Consider the following 21951-nt stretch of genomic DNA (forward strand, 5'->3'; position numbering starts at 1 on the left):
TCTAATAAAAAGATATACATGCACTTTTAATCCTTTTTAAACTTCTTTACTCATCGGTACAAGGACAAGCACATCTCATCATAGTAGTACAATCCTGGGAATAGCACTGATAATCAACCACAGAGAATCCTGCACTGCCATCATATGTCAAACAGAGAAATGCTAATTAACACCCAAACCATGTCATCCACTCAGGATTCCAGTCTTATGTTTCATCCAATTTAGTACCTATTGTGCCCCACAGGTGCTTGTGAAGATGCAAAGATTCCTGTAATTACAGCTGACAGACTGGCGTTTGGTATTTTACAGGGGGTGGAGAAAGGGAACTGGTTTAGAAATAGACACCTCTGTTAATTACTGAAGATAGTGCCCCAGCAGGGCTAAGAAGTGAGGAGACTTGTGAAGCGAAAACAAGAATCCATATCTGAAAGACAATCACAACCATTTTTCGATATCAGTGTCAGTTTAGGAGGAGGGGGGGGGGGCTGCCATAACAAACTCGCTGAGACAATAGGATATGACAGTCATTGGTCTTCATAAAAACCCACATGCTGACTTGTTTACTGTAATGGGCAATAAAAACAACGATAGAAAACGTTCAACGGGTTACCACTGAGTCTCAACTCATGGGTGAACAGGAGAAGGGTGCATGGGCTGGTTTCTGCTACAAGGGATGGGTGTCTGTTCCCAAAGAGAAGAAAGAGTTGAACATGCAACTTACACCGAGTGGGTGGCCAACACTCTGACTCAAGCTCATAGCTCCACAGTGTCAGGTCTTCCTGACCCCTCTTGGGCAACAGAACAGAGCAGAGGGTAACTGAAATAGGAAGACTGTGACATGTCTCCGCCAACACAGTCTGCTTCAGCGAACACTGTAGATAATGTGCATCAAAGCTAAACTATGTGGAACAGCTAGTAAAAAGTGGCCTGAAGCTCTGAGCCATTTGAAAGGACAGAAGGAAAAGTGCATTTATGTGCACAAGAATCCCTTTATAAACCAAGCTACTCAAGTAGAGCTGGGCGATATGGAGAAGAAAAAAAAAAACTATATTTTTGACCAAATACCTCGATGGAGATATTGTATGGTTGACTGTGCGTTCACTAAATAGTTACACAATGACATTTTTGACAAATAATCAGTACCGTGCATATAATAACTAAGTGGGTTAATGCAAATCGTAATACAGCCAGAACCGTCTGGTAAAGTCAGAAAATGACATCACTTTACTGTAATGTAGCCTGTGAAACCAGGAAAAGAACACGATTAACATTATGATATGACGATAGCCAAAGTTTAGGATGATATCTGCCTTTATATATCGATATAATATTGAAATATTGCCCAGAACTTTATTCAAGTAACTTTGAGTTGACATATTCTGTGTGGACATCCTAACTTAGTAAGGAAAAGCAGAAAAATATGTCTTACGTCTATTTGAAACATATGACTCCTGTCATTTTAGTTTTTAATTATTACAAAACCTTAATATATAAACCATATTGGAGGTGTTGGTTTCTCTACTGACTGGCCAATAAGAGTCACAGAGGCTAAAAGCTTGAGAGCATTTTGTTTGCTGGACCCTTATGGTGAAAACATTAAGTGTTTCAGATTGTATCTGCACTTAAATACAATGAAAAAGGTAAGGCGTTAAGTTTTATATGCCTTCCTGTTACAAAATAATTATTGTTGCTGTGATATTGATAGATAGATATACACAGTGGGGAGAACAAGTATTTGATACACTGCCGATTGTGCAGGTTTTCCCACTTACAAAGCATGTAGAGGTCTGTAATTTTTATCATAGCTACACTTCAGCTGTGAGAGACGGAATCTAAAACAAAAATCCAGAAAATCACATTGTATGATTTTTAAATAATTAATTTGCATTTTATTGCATGACATAAGTATTTGATCACCTACCATCCATCCATCTGCTTATCAGGGGTCGGGTCGCGGGGGTAGCAGCTCCAGCAGGGGACCCCAAACTTCCCTTTCCCGGGCCACATTATTGCCACTGATCACCTACCAACCAGTAAGAATTCTGGCCTGTTAGTTTTTCTTTAAGAGGCCCTCCTGTTCTCCACTCATATTAACTGCACGTGTTTGAACTCGTTACTTGTATAAAAGACACCTGTCCACACACTCAAACAGACTCCAACCTCTCCACAATGGCCAAGACCAGAAGGCTGTGTAAGGACATCAGAGATAAAATTGCAGACCTGCACAAGGCTGGGATGGGCTACAGGACAATAGGCAAGCAGCTTGGTGAGAAGGCAACAACTGTTGGCGCAATTATTAGAAAATGGAAGTTCAAGATGATGGACAATCTCCCTCGGTCTGGGGCTCCATGCAAGATCTCACCTCGTGGGGCATCAATGATCATGAGGAAGGTGAGGGATCAGCCCAGAACTATACGGCAGGACCTGGTCAATGACCTGAAGAGAGCTGGGACCACAGTCTCAAAGAAAACCATTAGTAACACACTACGCCATCATGGATTAAAATCCTGCAGCGCACGCAAGGTCCCTCTGCTCAAGCCAGTGCATGTCCAGGCCCGTCTGAAGTTTGCCAATGACCATCTGGATGATCCAGAGGAGGAATGGGAGAAGGTCATGTGGTCTGATGAGACAAAAATAGAGCTTTTTGGTCTAAACTCCACTCGCCGTGTTTGGAGGAAGAAGGATGAGTACAACCCCAAGAACACCATCCCAACCGTGAAGCATGGAGGTGGAAACATCATTCTTTGGGGATGCTTTTCTGCAAAGGGGACAGGAAGACTGCACCATATTGAGGGGAGGATGGATGGGGCCATGTATCGCGAGATCTTGGCCAACAACCTCCTCCTCTCAGTAAGAGCTTTGAAGATGGGTCGTGGCTGGGTCTTCCAGCATGACAACGACCCGAAACACAGAGCCAGGGCAACTAAGGAGTGGCTCCATAAGAAGCATCTCAAGGTCCTGGAGTGGCCTAGCCAGTCTCCAGACCTGAACCCAATAGAAAATCTTTGGAGGGAGCTAAAAGTCCGTATTGCCCAGCGACAGCCCCGAAACCTGAAGGATCTGGAGAAGGTCTGTATGGAGGAGTGGGCCAAAATCCCTGCTGCAGTGTGTGCAAACCTGGTCAAGAACTACAGGAAACGTATAATCTCTGTAATTACAAACAAAGGTTTCTGTACCAAATATTAAGTTCTGCATTCCTGATGTATCAAATACTTATGTCATGCAATAAAATGCAAATTAATTACTTAAAAATCATACAATGAGATTTTCTAGATTGTTGTTTTAGATTCCGTCACTCACAGTTGAAGAGTACCTATGATAAAAATTACAGACCTCTACATGCTTAGTAAGTGGGAAAACCTGCAAAATCGGCACTGTATCAAATACTTGTTCTCCCCACTGTGTGTGTACGTACGTGTGTATCTATCTATCTATCTATATCAAGGGTTAGGTGTAAATGTAGCCAGTGGCCTATGTATTTATCAAACATTCAGCTGCTGAAGGCTCATCCCTTCTTCATCTGGTCAGCATTCATAACTAGCAGGTAGTGAAGATGTGATGGGGTTGTGAAGATGGGAACGTGGAGGAAAGATCATTATCGCAGAATCGTTGTTTTACCGAGCGCCAATTCAGCTGGCTCTATTACCCCTGAGGTCAAGATAATAGTGAAACTATAAACCATTGGTCTGCCTGGTGATATTGATAAACGGTTGTCTTTCAAATTCCTTCGGCACACAATAGGATAGAGCTCCAACCAACCAGAGCAACGCTAGTTGATAGATTAAACGTATCCGGTCGGCAAAACTGCGAACACATCTTCCTTTTTTAAGAATGACTTCAGTGCTTAACTCCGAGTCTTCCAGAGTTGCGGCTAAAGTCGATTCCAAAGACCGCTGTTCGCCAGCAGCAGCAGCCATCTTCTTTGTTTTCTAGTAGCAGGGAACTCACGCGGAACCGTCGCAACTCTGCCCTCATTATGTTAAGCCCGCCTACCGACTCTATATACGATGTGATTGGCCTGACCAGAACTTGTTTTTTTCAGCTCGCAAGCCAACGGAGAATTGCTAGACCCCCTGGCTGCACATTACATTTGCTGCCGCTAGGGTGGTCTAGATTTCTAGGCTAGTGTTTCTTCAATGTGTAAACAAAACAATACATTTTTGGGGTTTCTTAGTCAAGTCTTAGTCTTGTCTGTAGTCAACTGATGGTTGAATCATATTCTTTTCATTTGCAAAATTAGCTTACATTTTTTCCACACAGACAAAAAAATCAATATGCACCCGGCGCCACTAGTTGGCAGTTGTATTTTTGCCCACCGTTTAAGATTTATATAGAAAGATAGACAGACAGAACAGACGTTGCTTTTCATAGTGGTAAACAGAACTTCTGGCCCTAATTAAATTTCCACCAAGTATAGCAATCCACAGACAGAGGGAAACAAAAGAGTGAAGCAACACTTAATGAGAACAACCTTTCATAAATTCAAAACATATTTAGCGCTCTACTAACCCTAATATATGTATTACAAAATAGGTTTTATATCATGATTTACTGGGAGAAACAAAGCAATTCTATGTGAAATGTAGACATTCAGCACCCCCATATAGCCAAATGGAACAATCAGAATGAGATTGGCAGTCGAAACCGACTCCTTAGATCAAATAGAAGAATAGTCTACTATTTGGGCCACCCCTAGTAGTCTCAAAATCTCTTTTTTTTTTAAGATAATTTTTTGGGCTTTTCCACCTTTAATGGATAGGACAGCTAGGTGAGAAAGGGGGGAGAGAGAGAGACAGAGACAGAGAGAGACATAAACCTGCGTCGAGGCATAAACCTCTCAGTATATGTGCGCCTGCTCTACCCACAGATCCAACCCGGCCATGTAATCTCAAAATCTTTAAGTAAGTACATTTTATTTATACAGCGCTTTTCACAGACAAGGTCACAAAGTGCTTTACAATGTGCATAGACAATATAAATGTGGTAAAAATAGTCAATATAATAAAATGCACATACAACAGAAACAATTATCAAATAAATAAAAGACATAGGCTACCCAAAAGCTAGCCTGAACAGGTGAGTCTTCACTTGTCCCTTAAAACAGTCTACATGCTCAGCCAACCTAATGCTGGTAGGTAGTGCATTCCAGAGTCTGGGTGCCATAGCCTCAAAAGCTCTACCCCCACGTCTTCAGACGAGTGCGTGGCGTGGAGAGCAGATTTTGATTGACAGACCTGAGAGACCGAGTGGGGGTGTGTAAGTGAATTATGTTGGCAAGATAATCCGGGGCCTGACCATGTAGAGCCCTATAGGTTATGGTGAGAATTGAATTGGATCCTGTAGGTTACAGGAAGCCAGTGAAGGGAGTAGAGTAGAGGAGTGGTATGGGTGCGCCTGTTTGATCTAGTAAGAAGCCTAGCAGCAGCGATTTAATGTTTGGACTATTGATCTAAAAAGGACATCCAAACATGTCACAGTGGGCTTTGGGAAAATGTGATGTTTCACAACTATTTTTCAGAAGAAAGGGTTAGTTGCAGCCCTCCTGCCCTAGTTATCCTATCACCAATGGTTAACTAGTGGGTTCTGTTAAGCCATGGTCATTAAGAGGTGATAGTCTCAAAAGACTACAAAAGGAAAACTTTGTTGGATGTGTAAGCTGAAGCCACAGTCTATTCTGGCCTTAATTTTTGAAATTGATTTTTTACTTTTTTGTATAAAACCTAAGTAAAAAGAAGAACACTATAAAGACAATGTCTTCATAGTGTTAACTTCTTTTTACACCAAATTTGGCTCTGATCTATGGTTGTCTATTGTGAACCTGTAACTCTTGAAGAGCAATTCAATCCTGCGGTTTGTCAGTGATTATTTGTTGTGGCAAGAAGAGCATCAGAATGGAGTTTGAGACATAAATGGCATTAATCAAGCATGAACAGATGGCTTCACTGTCTCAGTTAATTAGCTCTTAACGCCTGTTTAAGTCATTATGAATGTTGAGGTCTGTTTACTAAGCTGTTATGATGTCAACATCAAAACAATAATTGTGATACCTGTCCAGCTGGCACCGCCCTGTTGACTTCTAAACTAAATGGATCTTGTACATACAAGGCATTATCCTGGAGCACATTTGAGCCCACCTGAACAGAAATAAAACCCAAGGATGATGTGAGGGAGAGAGAAGGAGAGAGACGTGCGAGTGAGTCATAATGCTGGGAGAAATGAGCTGACCGGATCAGAGGCCTGTTGACATACACAACAATTCAGCATGGAGCTAGCAGAAACTAACCAAAAGTAACTAAACTTGGTGCTAACGTAGATCGTGATGTAGATTTCACAAAGCAGAGGAGCAGAGGGTATAGCACAGAGAGGTATAATTAGGAAATAAAATGGCAAGTGTGTGTGTGTGTGTGTGTGTGGGGGGGGGGAAGCTGGGGAACTGCACGCACAGACCCCCACATCTTCCCACTGCCTCTCCCTTTGTCTTCCACCCAACCTCGACCACTTTATTTCCCAGCTGCCTATTGCTGCCCCCTCCTCCTCCTGCACTCCTCCTCTCTCCCCACGTCTGCCAGAATAACAGCAGCTGATGATGGGCTCGACTGAACTGACAGCAGAGTGGTACGGTGGGGCTGAATTCACCTCCTTTTTTGTTTTAGTGTTTTTTAGGCGGTAGCTGCAAGGGTGTGTGCTCCACCAGCCCCCACAGCAGTGGGAGAGAAGACAACAGTAAGCATGAGTAATGTCATTTACCCCTCCCTCCTCCTCCCCTCTACCTCCCTCTCCCCCTCTCATTCTCCTTCATTGCCACTGCCATCAGAATCCGTCCTCCCTCCCTTGCCATCATTCTGCTTGGTTATGCAATGCACATTCCTCCCACGGAGACTAACTGGTGTTGGAGACCTAGCGTAACACTGCTGTCACTGGCAGTAGATGTAGATCCATTTTGCCATGGTGACTGTCTGCTGCTGCGTTTGCCTCTCTACAGACGTCTGCTCCATGGGATTTTACAGCTTTTCCTCCTCTTCTGGAATATCACATGCCAGACTCTACTAATTCAGGGACGTGCCCATTCTTACGTAGCTCAGCGGAGGCTGGGTGTCACCGAGACATTATCAACTAATCCACAGACATAATCATGCACAGTGTTGGCATAGGGGCTTCAGTGATGGGCAAGAGGCTTTTTTGAAAGGCACTAATTGCACTGTTCCCCAGAGGAGTAGCAAGCAAGCGGAAGGGACACTACAGAACGAGGGGGTGTGTAGATTTACTGATAAGCTGGGGAGGGAGGTTGAGACGTTGTGTGGGGGAGTTTCGGAAAAGGAGTGACAGGGAACTCAAGAAAGAAAGAGGATGGGAGGAACGGCAGGGAGGCTGGAGGGGGCAAATGGGGAGAGGGTATCTCCTCGCCCTCAAAAGAGGCTGCTAGTGCTTTAGCAGCAGAAATGCATATCCGCTGATAAAAACAGACTGCAAAGACTTGTGAGGGGGAACTTAATCAAAAGGGAAGTTGGGGGGGGTTGCTGAACCTGAGAGGTGGCGCTACTGACTGGAGGAGTGGAGAAGTGACACAAGAAGGTTTTCACTGGAAGCGCTGCTGAGCACGGCAAAGTCACCGTGGCACTGCTACCTCCTATTCCTCTCTCCGTCACTTTGTCTGTCACTCGCAGGCACTGGGACTGTGGCTACATAGCCATTCTCTCCCCCCTTCTCCCTCTCTCCACATGTAGCATGCCTTTAATGCCATGGTTTTCCACTGAAGATCCCAAAAGCATGCTGGATTATGGCGTCTTACACGTTAGACGCCTTAGGGTAAGCCACTTTTTTTTATACCGTCGTTTATGTCTTGAATTCCAGTGAATTTAGTGACATCTATACTGCATGTTGACATGAGAGTTCAAGGAGATGAGCACGATTGTATTCCATTCCCATATGAGCCTGAGCCAAGAATGATCCGGTTTACCTTTTTGCTCACACATTTCTCTTGGAGACAACACCATCTCCTGCTCCTTACCTTCTAAGACTCATCCATAGGGAATGTGGGAATTGTGCTTAGAATAACTACTTACAAGGACCTGGGGTGGGGGGGGGTGGTTAATCATTAACGGCATGCGAAAAGAGGTGAGGGTGTAAGGGGGCTCAAAATGGCAGCAATAAATCATGCTTATTTTGACACGGGTGAATGCCACTGATCGTTACTGGTGGTAATTTAACTGTTTGACTGCAGATAATCCCAGGATGAGGCTGAGTGAGAGCTGACTACGAGATCTCTGTTGTCAAGCAGCTTGGCTTTAAGCTCTGACAGCTCATAAACACTGGTGTTCACAGACTAATCTCCTCTCTGCTCTGCATGGCCATTGTTTGGTTTGATTAACGATTGATTTCCTTCTGGTGGGAGGATTACGTTGGTGGGGCTGCCCTTACCCAGAGCTGTTTCGGACTGTGATTTGTGCAAAAACTGGTAGATTAGCAGGAGGACAAAAGACGCAATGCTAAGCCTTGGAAGCAGCGTGCTAATTCAGACCTGAATTAGAAGTTCTGTTGTTGCTTTCTATGCATGTGTGACAACTTCTGACATGGTCTCCATACTTTCATTTTATTCCAGATAAGTGTCCTCCTGCCAGGTTAGGTGAGCATCAGGATCATGGGCACCACAGTCATCACCCTTGAGGATGTGCAGGCACTGGAGGTCAAGGAGGAGCAGGAGGAGTCCATCTTGGCCATGTTAGGCATCATTGGCACATTCCTTAACCTCTTTGTAATTGTTTTTGTTTACATCTACACCACACTGTGAAGTGCCAAAGCATAAAGGACTGCCATCAGAAAAGACTTCCTCAAAAAAGGAGGAAGTGAGCAGTCTGGAAGGACAGGTCAATTAGAAAGTGACACGTGTTGGGTATAGTAGTGACATGAATATTTTCCCCAGAGAGAGGAGGAGGAAACTGGACAGACTGGATAAGGCTGAAGACAAAGAAGCCATACTGCCAAGTCACAGCCATGAGCCGGGGAGATAACAAAGGGCTGGAAAACATGGCAGAAACAGGGATATGCTGGGACCAGGGTGAGCAGAGCCAGATGGACTTGAGCAAACACCCAGCCAGGACTGACCCCCCTGTGGCCTGATAGGAAATACAAACTTCCACTTGATCTCATTTTCTTGGATGGCTGAACTCACTGGAAAGATTAGCCAAACAAGACAGACAGTCTTGTGGACAACACTGAGGCTTTCCATTTATTTGTACGTATTTTCTAAGTTGGTGGGACTGTAACTGCTACTGGCATTGAATGGCTTTTAGGCAACATGATTAAAAGCAGAGAGAGAAGTAAGAGCAATGCTGAGAAGCTTCCCTGAAGACACTATTGGCCACCATATCCAATAGTGGTCTACCTATATGGGTTTATAAATGGCCGATGCCAATATTTAGAGAGCAGGGCAGTGAATGGCCGATATTTAATGCTGATATCATGTTGATGTTTTTTTGCATCTGATAAAATAAAACAATTTAATAATAATAATAAACAAACGAGACAACATTGTTGAACTTAAATGAATAGTATTATTAAAGTTATTGTTCGCATTGTATCTGTTTAGTTGTAGCGTAACTCGCAGCATAGTTCTGAAAACTGACAAACATTTTGAAAATGTTCAGTTACACCTCGAGCCCTGTGAGTTAGTTTAACTGGTTGAAGGCTACCGTGACGCTGAAGTCTGCTCGTACAATGGAGAGACTGACACAAGGGGGAGCGCTAACTTTGTTCTGCAGCAGCCACACTGACAAGGCTGCTTGCAGATATGTCTGCCTTGTGAACACAGGCATTTGCCGATGCAGATTATGTCAAAATGGCATTAATCAGCCCGATTAATCGGCCATTAACTAATATCTAATCAGTCTTCGGGCAAACAATGTTTTACTGTAACTTCAGGTTCCCTGTTAAAAGAGTTCCCTTCCCAAGAAACATGGCTCTGGGCAGTACTGTCATCACCAAAAATACCTGCCGTTTTCAAAATGCCCTCAACCCACAAATAATAACCATCAACAATACACCAATTTCTATTTAGGAAAAAACGTGCAACAACTCATGTTGAGGATGAATTTCAAGAAATGTTACTTTAAGAAACCTCCAAAATGTGAAAACCCTAAAAAGGGGAGATGTTTTAATAAAAAGAGCACTGTTACATCAGCAAGAAATAAAAGAATGAGATCAACTTGTCATTAAATCATGTAGCTGATTTACATGTAAGATGAAACTGGGCCTATTCTTCTATTCTGCATCTCTGTCCATATTTTGAAGTTCCTGAGTGGGAGGGGGGGTTGGAAGATTCTCTTGATTGATTAGTTCATGTTTATTACAGGGTAGTGTCACCAATCTTTTTCATGTATCAAAAAGGGTTTTTATATACAGTGTATTTGAATAAAGTCTAGATGTATTGTGCAATAGGGGATATTTAAACAATAAACATCAAAGCATATCAATAAGGATAGCCTTGAGCCTTATCTGTGAGAAAGCCCAAAGAGTGAGTGTGAAAGGATAACTGAGAAAGAGGGAGGATCATCACAGGGGTTATTTAATTACATATGCAGCAGTAGGAGTCATGCTTTAATGAAAAGTTAGGCTTCTCAGAAGCCGATTGGGAATCAAAAGGCATCTTTATGGTTGTATGTTCGTAATCGCATAAAAAAAGGTTTGCCCCTGCTGGAAGACGCATGCTACATCCCAACTGAAAGCCACAGACAGGGAGAAGAAGCACACCATGACTTTTGTAATTACAATGATGATCACTGGTGGTGGCACCCCACCTCCTACCCCCACTCACTTGAAAGAGCCTACCTACCCATTTCAACTGGAAGGAGAAAAGGCTGTGGTAATAAAAACAACATTTCCACGGGTGAGCAGCAATAAATTACAAATCCACAGGGAAGAAGTGGTAATGAATGAAGGTGTGTTTGAGTCTGTACATAGAACTCCTTTTCTGTGCGTGAGGTCAAGCACTTCTGTCAAAATCATTCTTTTCTTACCAGGCTGGGTAATCTCTGAAATTGTAAATGAAAAATTGAACAAATAATCCGAAGCCTTTACTAATGAAACCCCACTGTTCACACAGACAGTTATTCAACGGCAGGGAGCTCCGTAAACACACAAACGGCTGTCCAGCAGTGCACGGATCGCCTTCTGTTCCCCATGGTCTCTATCACATCTGGAGTGATGAATCATTACCAACCACCCTCCAACAGGCCAGTCATGTTCAGATTACCCTCCAACATCATGCGCACGCCCACTCAACATGATTGATGGACCAAAATAGCCATTACCTAAGTGGTGTCGCCTGTTGCAGCTGAGATTTACTTTAAATCTTAAAAAGGACAATCAAGGTGCCAAACGGAAGGGATGTAATGCTAAATATAATACAAACATAAAAAACCCCACATCAGATCTAGAAACCAATTAGTGTCAAACAAAACATGCAAAAAATTCATTCTTCAGTTAGGATAAATTAGTATTGTGATGACATTCAAAGGTATTACCTGCTCTAATGGCTTAGCTTCCTGTGATGGAGTGCCAAGCGACGGTGGAAAACTGTAATGTATCCCAAAAGGCTTAGCCAAGGCACAGATGATTAATGTGGAGCTACGCTGATGGGGCTGAAGGGGGAACAGCAGCTAGAAATAAAGGCCTGCGTGCTGGTAGGCAAGGTAAGACTACAGGGCAAATAAAAAGTGTTGGTGGTAGTTGGGAGAAATGAGGCTCCAGGAGGGAGGGCTTTATTTCTCTGAGGGAGGTGGGGTGATAATAGTGAATTTAATCCCGTCTAGAGAGACCAAGTGTTTGATACCCCCCACACCTACGCCAGTGTTAACTACAGACCTGAACTATTAATTGTCAAGTTCCTTGGTTCTCTTGTGTTTAAGGCTACATCTACACTTTTATGTTTTGGTTAAAAATTGAATATTTTTTTCTACATTTACACCTCGTCATCGCTGCAAGATGATAAATCCCTGCTCTTACTTTTCACAAATGTTGTTCTTTCTACAAAGTATTTTCTGTGTTTTCAACATCTACATCCATGATTTTCAACCGCAGAGTAACATCAGACAATTTGCTTCCCGTTTACACCGGCATGCACACACCTGGTGTTCTGATACAGAGCCTAAAAGGCTTGTGTGAACGGAGATCGTTTTTGTTTCAAAATGCCATTTAAAAGTGAAAACGCATTAGTGCTGATGTAGCCTAAATTGGGTCAGAGTATTTGTGTACAAAGAGCTCTGGTTTCTGAGTTTTACCAGCTCTGTGGGGTGCTTGAGAGGTGTCAGAAGTAATGGAACAATTTCAGCTTTTGTGCTCACCTGATTGATATGAACCGACTAATACCAATGTACACTTAGAAAGCCAACAGGATGTATGGTTGAGTAAAGAAGAGCAGGTTTATTCAGGGATTCCTGTTCCTCAGGGAGCTCAGGAGCCTCCTGATCTCCACAGATCTGAAGGAGGCTTATTGTGAGAGTTCAAAAAAATCCAATTCCAATACAGTATCAGTCAAAACTTTGGATACGCTTTCCCATTCAACTGAATGAGAAAGTGTGTCCAAACTATTGACTGGTACTGTATATTGCCCAATATTTGTTACACAATATCTTGTTTGTTTACATGAACACAAATTTCAAAAACATATTTGGTATGGATCCAATACGTAATCTCTGGTGGACAAACTATGTGATGGTGACACGGTTTCTTAACATACGTTTCCCACTTTTGCATTTGTTTTTACTAGGGCTGTCAGCGTTAACGCGTTACTCGTGATGCGATTAAGGGCCGACGCGATGCGATTCATTTATTTATTTTTTTTAAATCGCATGCCGGCATTTATATATTTATTTTACACTTCACTCGGCCTTGCGTCATGCCTAACAGGCTACTATTTTGACCCTTTGCAGCACCGTTACTTCTCATCAAGCTGCCACTTCCTCCTAACACATCCTGCTGCTGTAGGCTGCAGCATGATGGAGAAACACAGCAGCAATAACTCTGAATGGAGCTTTTTATTTTCCAAAACTCCCCTACGGCTCGTAGACAAGTCGAAAGCCATATTCACGTTGTGTAAAGCCGAATTAAAATATCACCGAAGCACGTCAAGCTGGAGCTACCAGCTACGAGCTAAGCATAGTAGTACAGCTAACGTGATGCTAGACCACTGGCCCTCGGGGGGCGGGGGAGAGATGAATGTTCGGAAATAAGAGGTTGCTGTGGCCCGCTGTACAGGTTAGTTGTAGTAGTTGACCAGCGGGCAGCAGCGGTGGCCGGAGCGGGCAGCAGCGGTGGCCGGAGCGGGCAGCAGCAGCTGGAGTATAACCTAGCTAGGTGGAAAGCTAAGGCTAGCCGCCCACCTGTTCCATCAATCCTGCTTGCAAGTATCCGCTCATTAGACAAAAACTGGACTACATCCAACTTCAACACAACTCCCAACGCGAGTTCAGAGACTGCTGTGTTTTAGTTGTTGTGGAAACATGGCTGAACAACAGTGTAGCGGACCATCCAGCCTGCTGCTCTGTCACCGGGTAAGAGTGGAGATGGGCTGTGTTAACACGGACTCTGCAGAAATGAGCTGCTCATTAACCGGTGATCACTGGACGTCAGTGAGGAATCTACATTATTTAGGAGTTACTAAACACTAGATTGACTCTGGTAAGGATAGGGATCTTTAGTTTTAGTTAGGTACTTGGAGGAATTGTGCAATAATGACAGATTGACACATTTTTCTTTTGTTTACAATAAATAAATTAATTAATTAAATAAAAGTCACTTTCTTTGCATTAATTTGATTCCCAATCAAGATACACTGGTAAGAATTGCTTTTGTACTGTATGTATGTATTTTTTGTACTGCAAAATAATAGAATTTTAATCATGTGATAAAATATTTTTTATCGTAAATTAATCGTTTGATAGCCTAGTTTTTACACATTAGCCATATTATGCAAACATAGAATATATCTGTGATAAGCTAATATCTGCAGATAATTTGGGCTGCTGATTATTAAATGGTCAGGCTCTAGTGGAAATCTTATATCAAATTTAGAACAAACTAACCAGAGATGGTGATATGTGTGCTCAAAAGCAAAGGCAACAACATGGCGTCACTCTTTTTCTGACCAGCCATGCAAACTGCAACCAACGCAGACGATAACATGAAGCTCTTCTTCTTTTACCCACTACCAGCAATTTGGAGAAGCAGGCGGGCTGTCAGGTCAGGTGACATTTATTGACAGCTCAGAGCTTCTGGACAACTGGCTCTCATACATAAGGTGGTCCGATGCCCCCACATTTCATTCCACTGGATGCACCATGACTCTAATTAGCTACATGCAACGAGCTAGTTAGCACAGTGTTATGGTAATTGTTATTGAATTGAGTGGTAAATGCATAGCTTTTAAAAAGAAAAATGTGTCATCAGTAAGGCTATGCTTCAACAGAGCATGTGGTGATACATAATCAAACAAGGGGCTATTAACTTCATATAGCACTCACACACACATGTAACTGTGTCAGGGGCATTTACCAGATAATGAGGACCAATTACAACACTCACAATGCTTTTTATCAGCTGTTATTTAATTATGAGACCAGGGGCACATTAGCATGCACACAGAGAGATACTCCAAGAGCATTAGGCACAAAGAGGTGGCACACATTCAGCTGCAACTGGCTCTGGGCTGATCAGCCACAGCACACAGTGGTAATGGGAGGGTAGAAACACTGACGCTAAGATCTGCAGGTCTCTTACTGCATGGAATCAGTTCTATCCAAACTCAACACAGAGAGCAAATGGAAACTGCTAGGAATAGTTCTCTGGATAATGACTGCATTAGGATTTCACCCCTGTATCACACAGCTGTAGCTAGTTTATAGGGGTGGGACTCACCAGAGGTCTCACGTTACGATATCATCACGATACCATGTTATTGCGATTTTAAACATATTGCAATATTCTGCGATATACTGAAATGTATTACCTTTTTTCCAACTTCAGATTTTATAGCTCAGCCACCTAAAACAGATAGCTGGATAGTTGGCTATGTGGCTGCATTCATATGCGAGAGAGAAAAGCTGCAGTAGTTTCACAAATTAATCTCAATTTATAGGTTGAGTTGACTCAATCTTGAGATAAGATTATTTTGTCAAAAGAGATAGAAGTTTAACTCATTGAGAGTCATCCAAAATTGTAGTAGTAGTTTGACCCAAAAACTTTGTTTCCCGTTTCCATTATTGGAGGAAAGTTCTACTAAAATTGTTTAGAGAAATAAGCTTGAAAAAAAAAAATCTAACAGAATGCAGATGCCATTTCCTTTTCCATATTGCACACCCTCCTGGTAATGGACTAAAGTATTGTTTGTGGTGTGTTCCTTTGCTCACTCTGTGGCTTAAATGTGACAACCATGAGTAGTTTTAAGCTCCGCTGCAGCCAGACTACAAAGGGTCAGCCCAGCACCAATAACCAGCAGGTCCCTGAGGAGCCGAGGCAGGACAGAAGCAGTGGACTGACCTGACCGGTGCTGAACCCCACTGTGTACCGAGAGCTCTGCTGCTCAGCCAGAGGTCTGACTGACTGAGGGATTACTGAGCATCTGCAAAATAACGCTGGTTACAGCTGCACCACACCACTTACACAGCATTGAACCCACAAAGATTAAAGATATACAGATCATATTGTACTGCACTGAGACAACAAGCTCTTATTAAAGACTCCACACTCCTACATCACTCTGAAAAACCTTTGAGAACACTAATTACAACTATGACATGACAAGAACTAATCAAAGTGGAAGGACTAGTCTTTTTATTCTTGAGTATGAAAGTATGATTGATGGTGTCTCATAAACGTATACGTAAACGTATACTACTGGGACTTGAGTGGGATTTAACAGTAAGACATGCACAGCCTCAGCCCCGCGATGCTGTAGCTCCATCTGCTGTTTCTCTTTTAGCAACGAACCCCCATCCACACACACAAAGAGAGAGAGAGAGAGAGAGAGAGAGAGAGAGAGAGAGAGAGAGAGAGAGAGAGAGAGAGAGAGAGAGAGAGAAAGAGAGAGAGAGAGAGACAGAGAGAGAAGGAGGGAGAGAGAGAGAGAGAGAGAGAAAGAGAGAGAGAGAGAGAGAGAGAGAGAGAGAGAGAGAGAGAGAGAGAGAGAGAGAGAGAGAGAGAGAGAGAGAGAGAGAGAGAGAGAAAGAGAGAGAGAGAGAGAGAGAGAGAGAGAGAGAGAGACAGAGAGAGAGAGAGAGAGAGAGAGAGAGAGAGAGAGAGAGAGAGAGAGAGAGAGAGAGAGAGAGAGAGAGAGAGAGAGAGAGAGAGAGAGAGAGAGAGAGAGAGAGAGAGAGAGAGAGAGAGAGGGAGGGAGGGAGAGAGAGAGAGAGAGAGAGAGAGAGAGAGAGAGAGAGAGAGACAGAGAGAGAGAGGAGAGGAGAGAGAGAGAGAGAGAGAGAGAGAGAGAGAGAGAGAGAGACAGAGAGAGAGACAGAGAGAGAGAGAGAGAGAGAGAGAGAGAGAGAGAGAGAGACAGAGAGAGAAAGAGACGGAGGGAGGGAGAGAGAGAGAGACAGAGAGGGAGGGAGGGAGAGAGAGAGAGACACATTCTATAATCCAATTACTTGAAAAATAGGCATTTTGGCTGCTGTAAATGGAGCATGGCCCTGGACCCCCACAGGTTTGGGCTGAGCCCCGAATGTTTATAACATCTGGCTCCGCCCCTGCACACACAGACAGACAGACAGACAGACAGACACCTTCCCCTATAATTCAGAACTAGAGAGGCTATGCAGGTATTATTGAGATCAAAGACCAGAGTCATCTAAATCCACTATCGCATCATCAAAGGCCACCAGCTGGCAGCGCCTCATGTCAGGAGCAGAAATCCACAGACAACAAGATTCAGACAATTTCAGCAACAGATGAATATCAGTGGGTCTAATCATTTGATGTGATGAGGACAGTAATGGAACAAAGAAAAAACAGGTGTGTGCATGCTGCTGCCATCTTTATTAATATGACTTAATGAAGAACCTCCACCACCATCTTAGACAGCTCCTTTGGTCCACACCCTGGTCTCTCATATATTGGCTGAAGTTAAATATAAATAATAAAAGACTATGGTGGGCAATAGAAGTCTTTTGAATACCAGTGGCATGTTATGTTTTCACAAAACATTTTCCATAAACCATTTTCTGCCATGATGCAAAGAACATCTTTTTCTCCAGTAACCATTCACTTGTTTCATGTTGTGCCATTGCCAGATTCCATGACAATGCTTTTGCTCTGTTTGATAGGGGGGACACCCCCGGGCCCAGATCAGTTAGCTAAAGGTGTCGCACATACCTGGAAATTCCAACTCTCTTTTTGGTACTAAACCCCTTTAGCTCTTTCTTGGTTATTGATTAGTCATTGAGCAAGCGAACTCCCACCAATAACAACATTACACCCAAAATGTCACTGGGCTGTAATGAGCACTTGACCGTTGCTTGATCAGATTTTGAGAGCCACCCATAAATGACCTAAATATGTGCTTTGTGACCACTCTATTCTACTGAATTACATAGAGGTTTAAAGCATTTCTGATTAGCCAACCAGTGGAACCCAATGGATAATGCTGTGTTCTCAGCCTTGCTACATGTGTGTCTTACCCTTCATTTGTAAAAACAGGGAACCTACCCGAGTCGTTGCGTAGGTAGGAGGACATGGCAGGGATGAGGCAGGACTGACTCAACAGCTCCTGCAGCACAGCTGGCAGCGCCGAGCTGTTCTGGGCTCTGCTGTCTGCTGAAGAGCCATCAGCACTGTGGGGGCTGCTGGAGCCTGCTGGGTTGATATAACTTGCCAAGACCTAGTGATCCAAAACAATGTAGACATCCTGTAAGACCAATTACGAATAAAACTGGTCCACCTTGTTTAAATTGACACACGTAAGTCCAGATTTTACATGACCTGCTCTGGAGTAGGACCAAACTGGGACAGTCTCTGACCATGCTGTCACCATTGTACACTTGGCTACGGACCAAATACTAACTCTCTGTTCAGGACAAATTGACCTTCATCCTAATGAAGACATTTGAGGTAATTTTGTTCAGAAGGCAAATATAGCAGGGCCCATATTAAGGGCTCAGTTCAAGTTGTGGCATGCCATAGGGATCCAAACTCTTTGGAAAGTAATCACCTGCAACATGCTCAAAGCCTGGGAGTAAGCACTGCCAGAGAGGCAGATTTCAGGGCCACAAAGACCCAAAAGGCAATTCAGCTGCTCAGCAAGATAACCAGGGAAATATAGACACAATAATGTTGTTTGTATTATAACACAATGTGTTGATGGGCTAATTTGAAAGTCCTAAGTAAAGCTAAAGGATCACCATATTTCTACAAATCTTGATTTAAAAACTATGTGACATTGATGGGTAGACTTGCCTGCAGAAGACAGGTGACGTGCTCCTCTTCTAGCCGTTGTTTGGTGAGGGCCTGCTCCACGTCCCAGCCTGAGGCGGTGGATCCAGTCCCAAAACCAGTTCCTTTAGCCCAGTACAGCTGCTGCTCCTCACTGGTCCCCCCACCGTGACAACTGGATATCTGCGGCTGTCAACACAGACATGAGATAATGTACAGGGTTAGAAGGATGGTGATTTCCGACCACTTCATTTATACTTTATTTTGGATAGTTCCCTTCTATGTTTTTAAGTAAAGTGGCTGCCAGTGTATTAAAAATGTGGCTGTGTAATAACACAAAGGCTGCATTTGACTGGTACGTCAAATTTAACACTGCACACTGGCAACTATTGGTGAGAATAAAAGATACAGTAGGTATATGTTCTCTGTTCTTGAATAACATTCATTAGCAAATGTGCTCCATTTGAAGCACATGGATTGGGGGTCTCAAGGACAGCCACCACCACAGTGGCAAGTCTTTGGCTCACATTCAAGTCATCTGCCCCATGATCAATGTCCTCAGCTTTGACAACTCCATAAATCCACAGAGGGGGGGACAGGGCACGAGCATGAGACTGGATATGTCACCACAACAACAAAACAAACAAGCCAGGCCTGGTTCAAAACATATTTACCCTCTTTTAGGCAGGTTCTAGAAAATGGCTTCCCACAACCAAGCCAGCAAACGTCAGTTCATAAATGTTCGCAGCTCAACAACACAGACAGAGTTGTTCCCATACCAGTATAAAAACAGACTATGACACTGCCTAAAAAGCTTATCTGATGCACTGATCAGATACCATGTAAAAACAACAACTTTAAAGTAGTTTCACCCTGATAATGTGTGTGTGTGTGTGTGTGTGTGTGTGTGTGCGCGCGCGCCTTACCTCAGACACACTGGTGCTGGCGTTGGGGTTGCGGGGGGCGTGGTGGCTGAGAGCTGACAGACAGGCCAGGATGAGGTGGATGGCCCCGATCTCCAGAGCCATGCGCCGTAGCAGAACGCCGTCATCAGTGGTCAGAGGAGTGCTGCTGAACAACGCTCGCAGCACAAGGAATGGCAACGTGGGCAACACGTTGGCTGATGGAGACTGCAGGATATGACCTAAGAGGAGGCCAAAGCAGACAATTGAATTGAGAGACTCATTACCCTTTCCCTTTGCGTTTGTATCGGAAAGCTGTAGCAGGAAACGTTAACGACACCCGTTTCCCTGTGCGTTTGTGACACACCAGAAAAAAAGACAGGCATGCTCGTCTTCTGGCAATGGGAAAGGAGTCTATCAGCTATTTTTAGCAGGTTTACCAGTGCTCCAAAAACCTGCATAGAGACACGCAAATTTTGGTGGAAAAAGGGCATTTGAGCATATTGTTCTGGTTTGATTTAAGAGGGATTTACTGTTAGTGCACCCAAGTTGAAATGCACAGTCAACACTGACAATTTCAATTCTGTATGAGAAAAACACTTGACTACATTAATCATGTTGTATAGCATTAGGTGGAATGTATATTAAATTTCATCATCTGATGACAATGTAATTATGCGATGTAATCGTTTTACTCTTTGTAGTGAGTGACCCATGCCTTGACACAGCAAGTTATTAAGTGTGTGTGTCTGCTTAAATGTTAAGAAACACCAGTTAGGTGAATAATGACGATCGTTATTCCTCATGTGCCTCTCTAGCTGCGGCCTGATGTGCTGTGTGACCAAGATGGAAAAATATTCTGACATCAATCACTAACAATGTATTCTCAGTACCAGCGAGAAATGTTGATATACGATTCCTCTCAGACCATCTCACTCATTAGATTAGATGATATGAGCAGCAGTAGGGGCTGTTACAAAGTTGTACATACTAATATTTACGACAAGACACACACAAGAAACAAAGACCAGAGGATTAGAAGCTGTGGAATGTGTAATGCGCAGTGCTGTCAGACTTACTGCCCTCTCCATCGTCTGTGACGCCCAGCACCAGGCGCAGCAGACACTGGGCATGCTTCCTCTCCTTCAGCAGCACCTCTGCATAGCCGGGCAGGCGCAGGAACAGGCCGAAGGCCGCCAGCGAGTGGGCCGGGATGGGGGACATGGTCTGCACCGAGGATGATGATGATGAGGACGACTGAGACTGCTGCTTGTTGATGGGTGGAGGCTCGGCGGCGATGGATTCTGGCGCCTCGTACACCAGCTCGCCCGACTGCTCGATAGTTACCCACTCAAACTGGTCGCTGTCCTTGGGCTTCTCCTGTGTGGCCGAGGCCACCACCGGGGCGCTGACCTGTGAACGGCCATCCGGGAGAACAGAGGGTAACTTTGGCAAAGGTTACCGGGAATATGAGACCATGCTGACAAGTGAATTTAGGAAAGCAGGAACTTTGCAGTTTCATGATATGGCCAATTCAAGCCCGAGGGAAAGGAGGCTGGCTTCTCTACATACTATATCTATAAAATACAAAAATGTTCCACTTCATGTGTAACCAAAAATTACTGTCATTATTGATGAATCCGCCAATTATTTTCATGATTATTCATTTGGTCATAAAAAAAATTCAGAACATAGTAAGAAAAAGTCCATCATATTGTCCTAAAGCCCAAGATGAAATGTCTCCTAAACCCAAACACATTCCGTTTACTATCACAGATGAAAATATTCACATTTAAGAAGCTACTGAGCTACAGATCCCAAAAATGTATGTTATAGTTTTTAGGATTGTTAAGTCAAAATATGTTTTAATATCATTCATACAAACAATCTGAATTTTTTGTCAATTTGAGCACATTTCAAATAACATGTCCTTCACTAATATATCTGTGACATCCTTAATTTTAACAAATACAACACCAGCAACGGCATCAAAACATATTGGAAGAGCTAAACAATTAAAAGAAATAGAAAAGATACAAAATACCCAATAAGTATTAAATTATTTCTATAATTCAAATTATTGATGAGAAGGATTTTCGGTGTGTAAAGGGTATTTGCCAAACCTGATGAACTCCGGTCACAAAAAAATTATTCCACCGTGTATAAATGAAAACACAACATACTACGTTAGTTACTGTTCTTGTCTAAAACAGTAACACATGTAGATCCATACAGTTTAATGCACAATAAATGGAAGTGCACTTTATTGTCCTTGGTTTCTAGTTGAGACCTGTTTTAGAACATGCTTTGGTGAAGATTTTACCCCTATCTGACCCCCGTACTGTAATGGTACTTTGATCATGCATGCCTATGTCTGTGTCAGGCTTTAAGTCGCACCTGCTGAATGACATCGGGGTAGAGCATGGGCAGCCTCTCTGCGATGAGGGCCAAGCCGCCCATGCCTGCAAAGACCTGCAGCGGGGACTGGATGGGGTTGGTCTCCAGCAGGGACTCGTCAGTGGCAGCATCCAGACACTCTTCACTGGCTACCATTGGTTCGTCCTCAGGACAGCTGTTCAGCATGTCACAGTGGTCCACTGCAAGGAGAGCAAACAGAGGACCTGTTGTATGT

General features: G+C 43.4%; 1 protein-coding gene across 3 annotated transcripts in view; it reads right to left on the reverse strand.

Moving 5' to 3' along the window:
* Positions 1-21951, reverse strand: part of birc6 (baculoviral IAP repeat containing 6) — a 134856-nt gene that overhangs the window by 38034 nt on the left and 74871 nt on the right. For 2 of the 3 annotated variants that reach the window (XM_078272747.1, XM_078272745.1), the window contains exons 60-64: positions 21717-21940; positions 20399-20732; positions 19344-19561; positions 18442-18606; positions 17695-17866 (exon numbers count right to left, since the gene is read on the reverse strand). In XM_078272747.1, coding sequence (XP_078128873.1) covers positions 17695-17866; positions 18442-18606; positions 19344-19561; positions 20399-20732; positions 21717-21940 — 1113 coding nt within the window. The remainder of the gene's footprint in view (positions 1-17694; positions 17867-18441; positions 18607-19343; positions 19562-20398; positions 20733-21716; positions 21941-21951) is intronic. The other variant, XM_078272748.1, reaches the window with a different exon arrangement.

The sequence above is a fragment of the Sander vitreus genome, chromosome 17 (genome assembly GCF_031162955.1).
Source record: "Sander vitreus isolate 19-12246 chromosome 17, sanVit1, whole genome shotgun sequence".
Taxonomy (NCBI): Eukaryota; Metazoa; Chordata; class Actinopteri; order Perciformes; family Percidae; genus Sander; species Sander vitreus.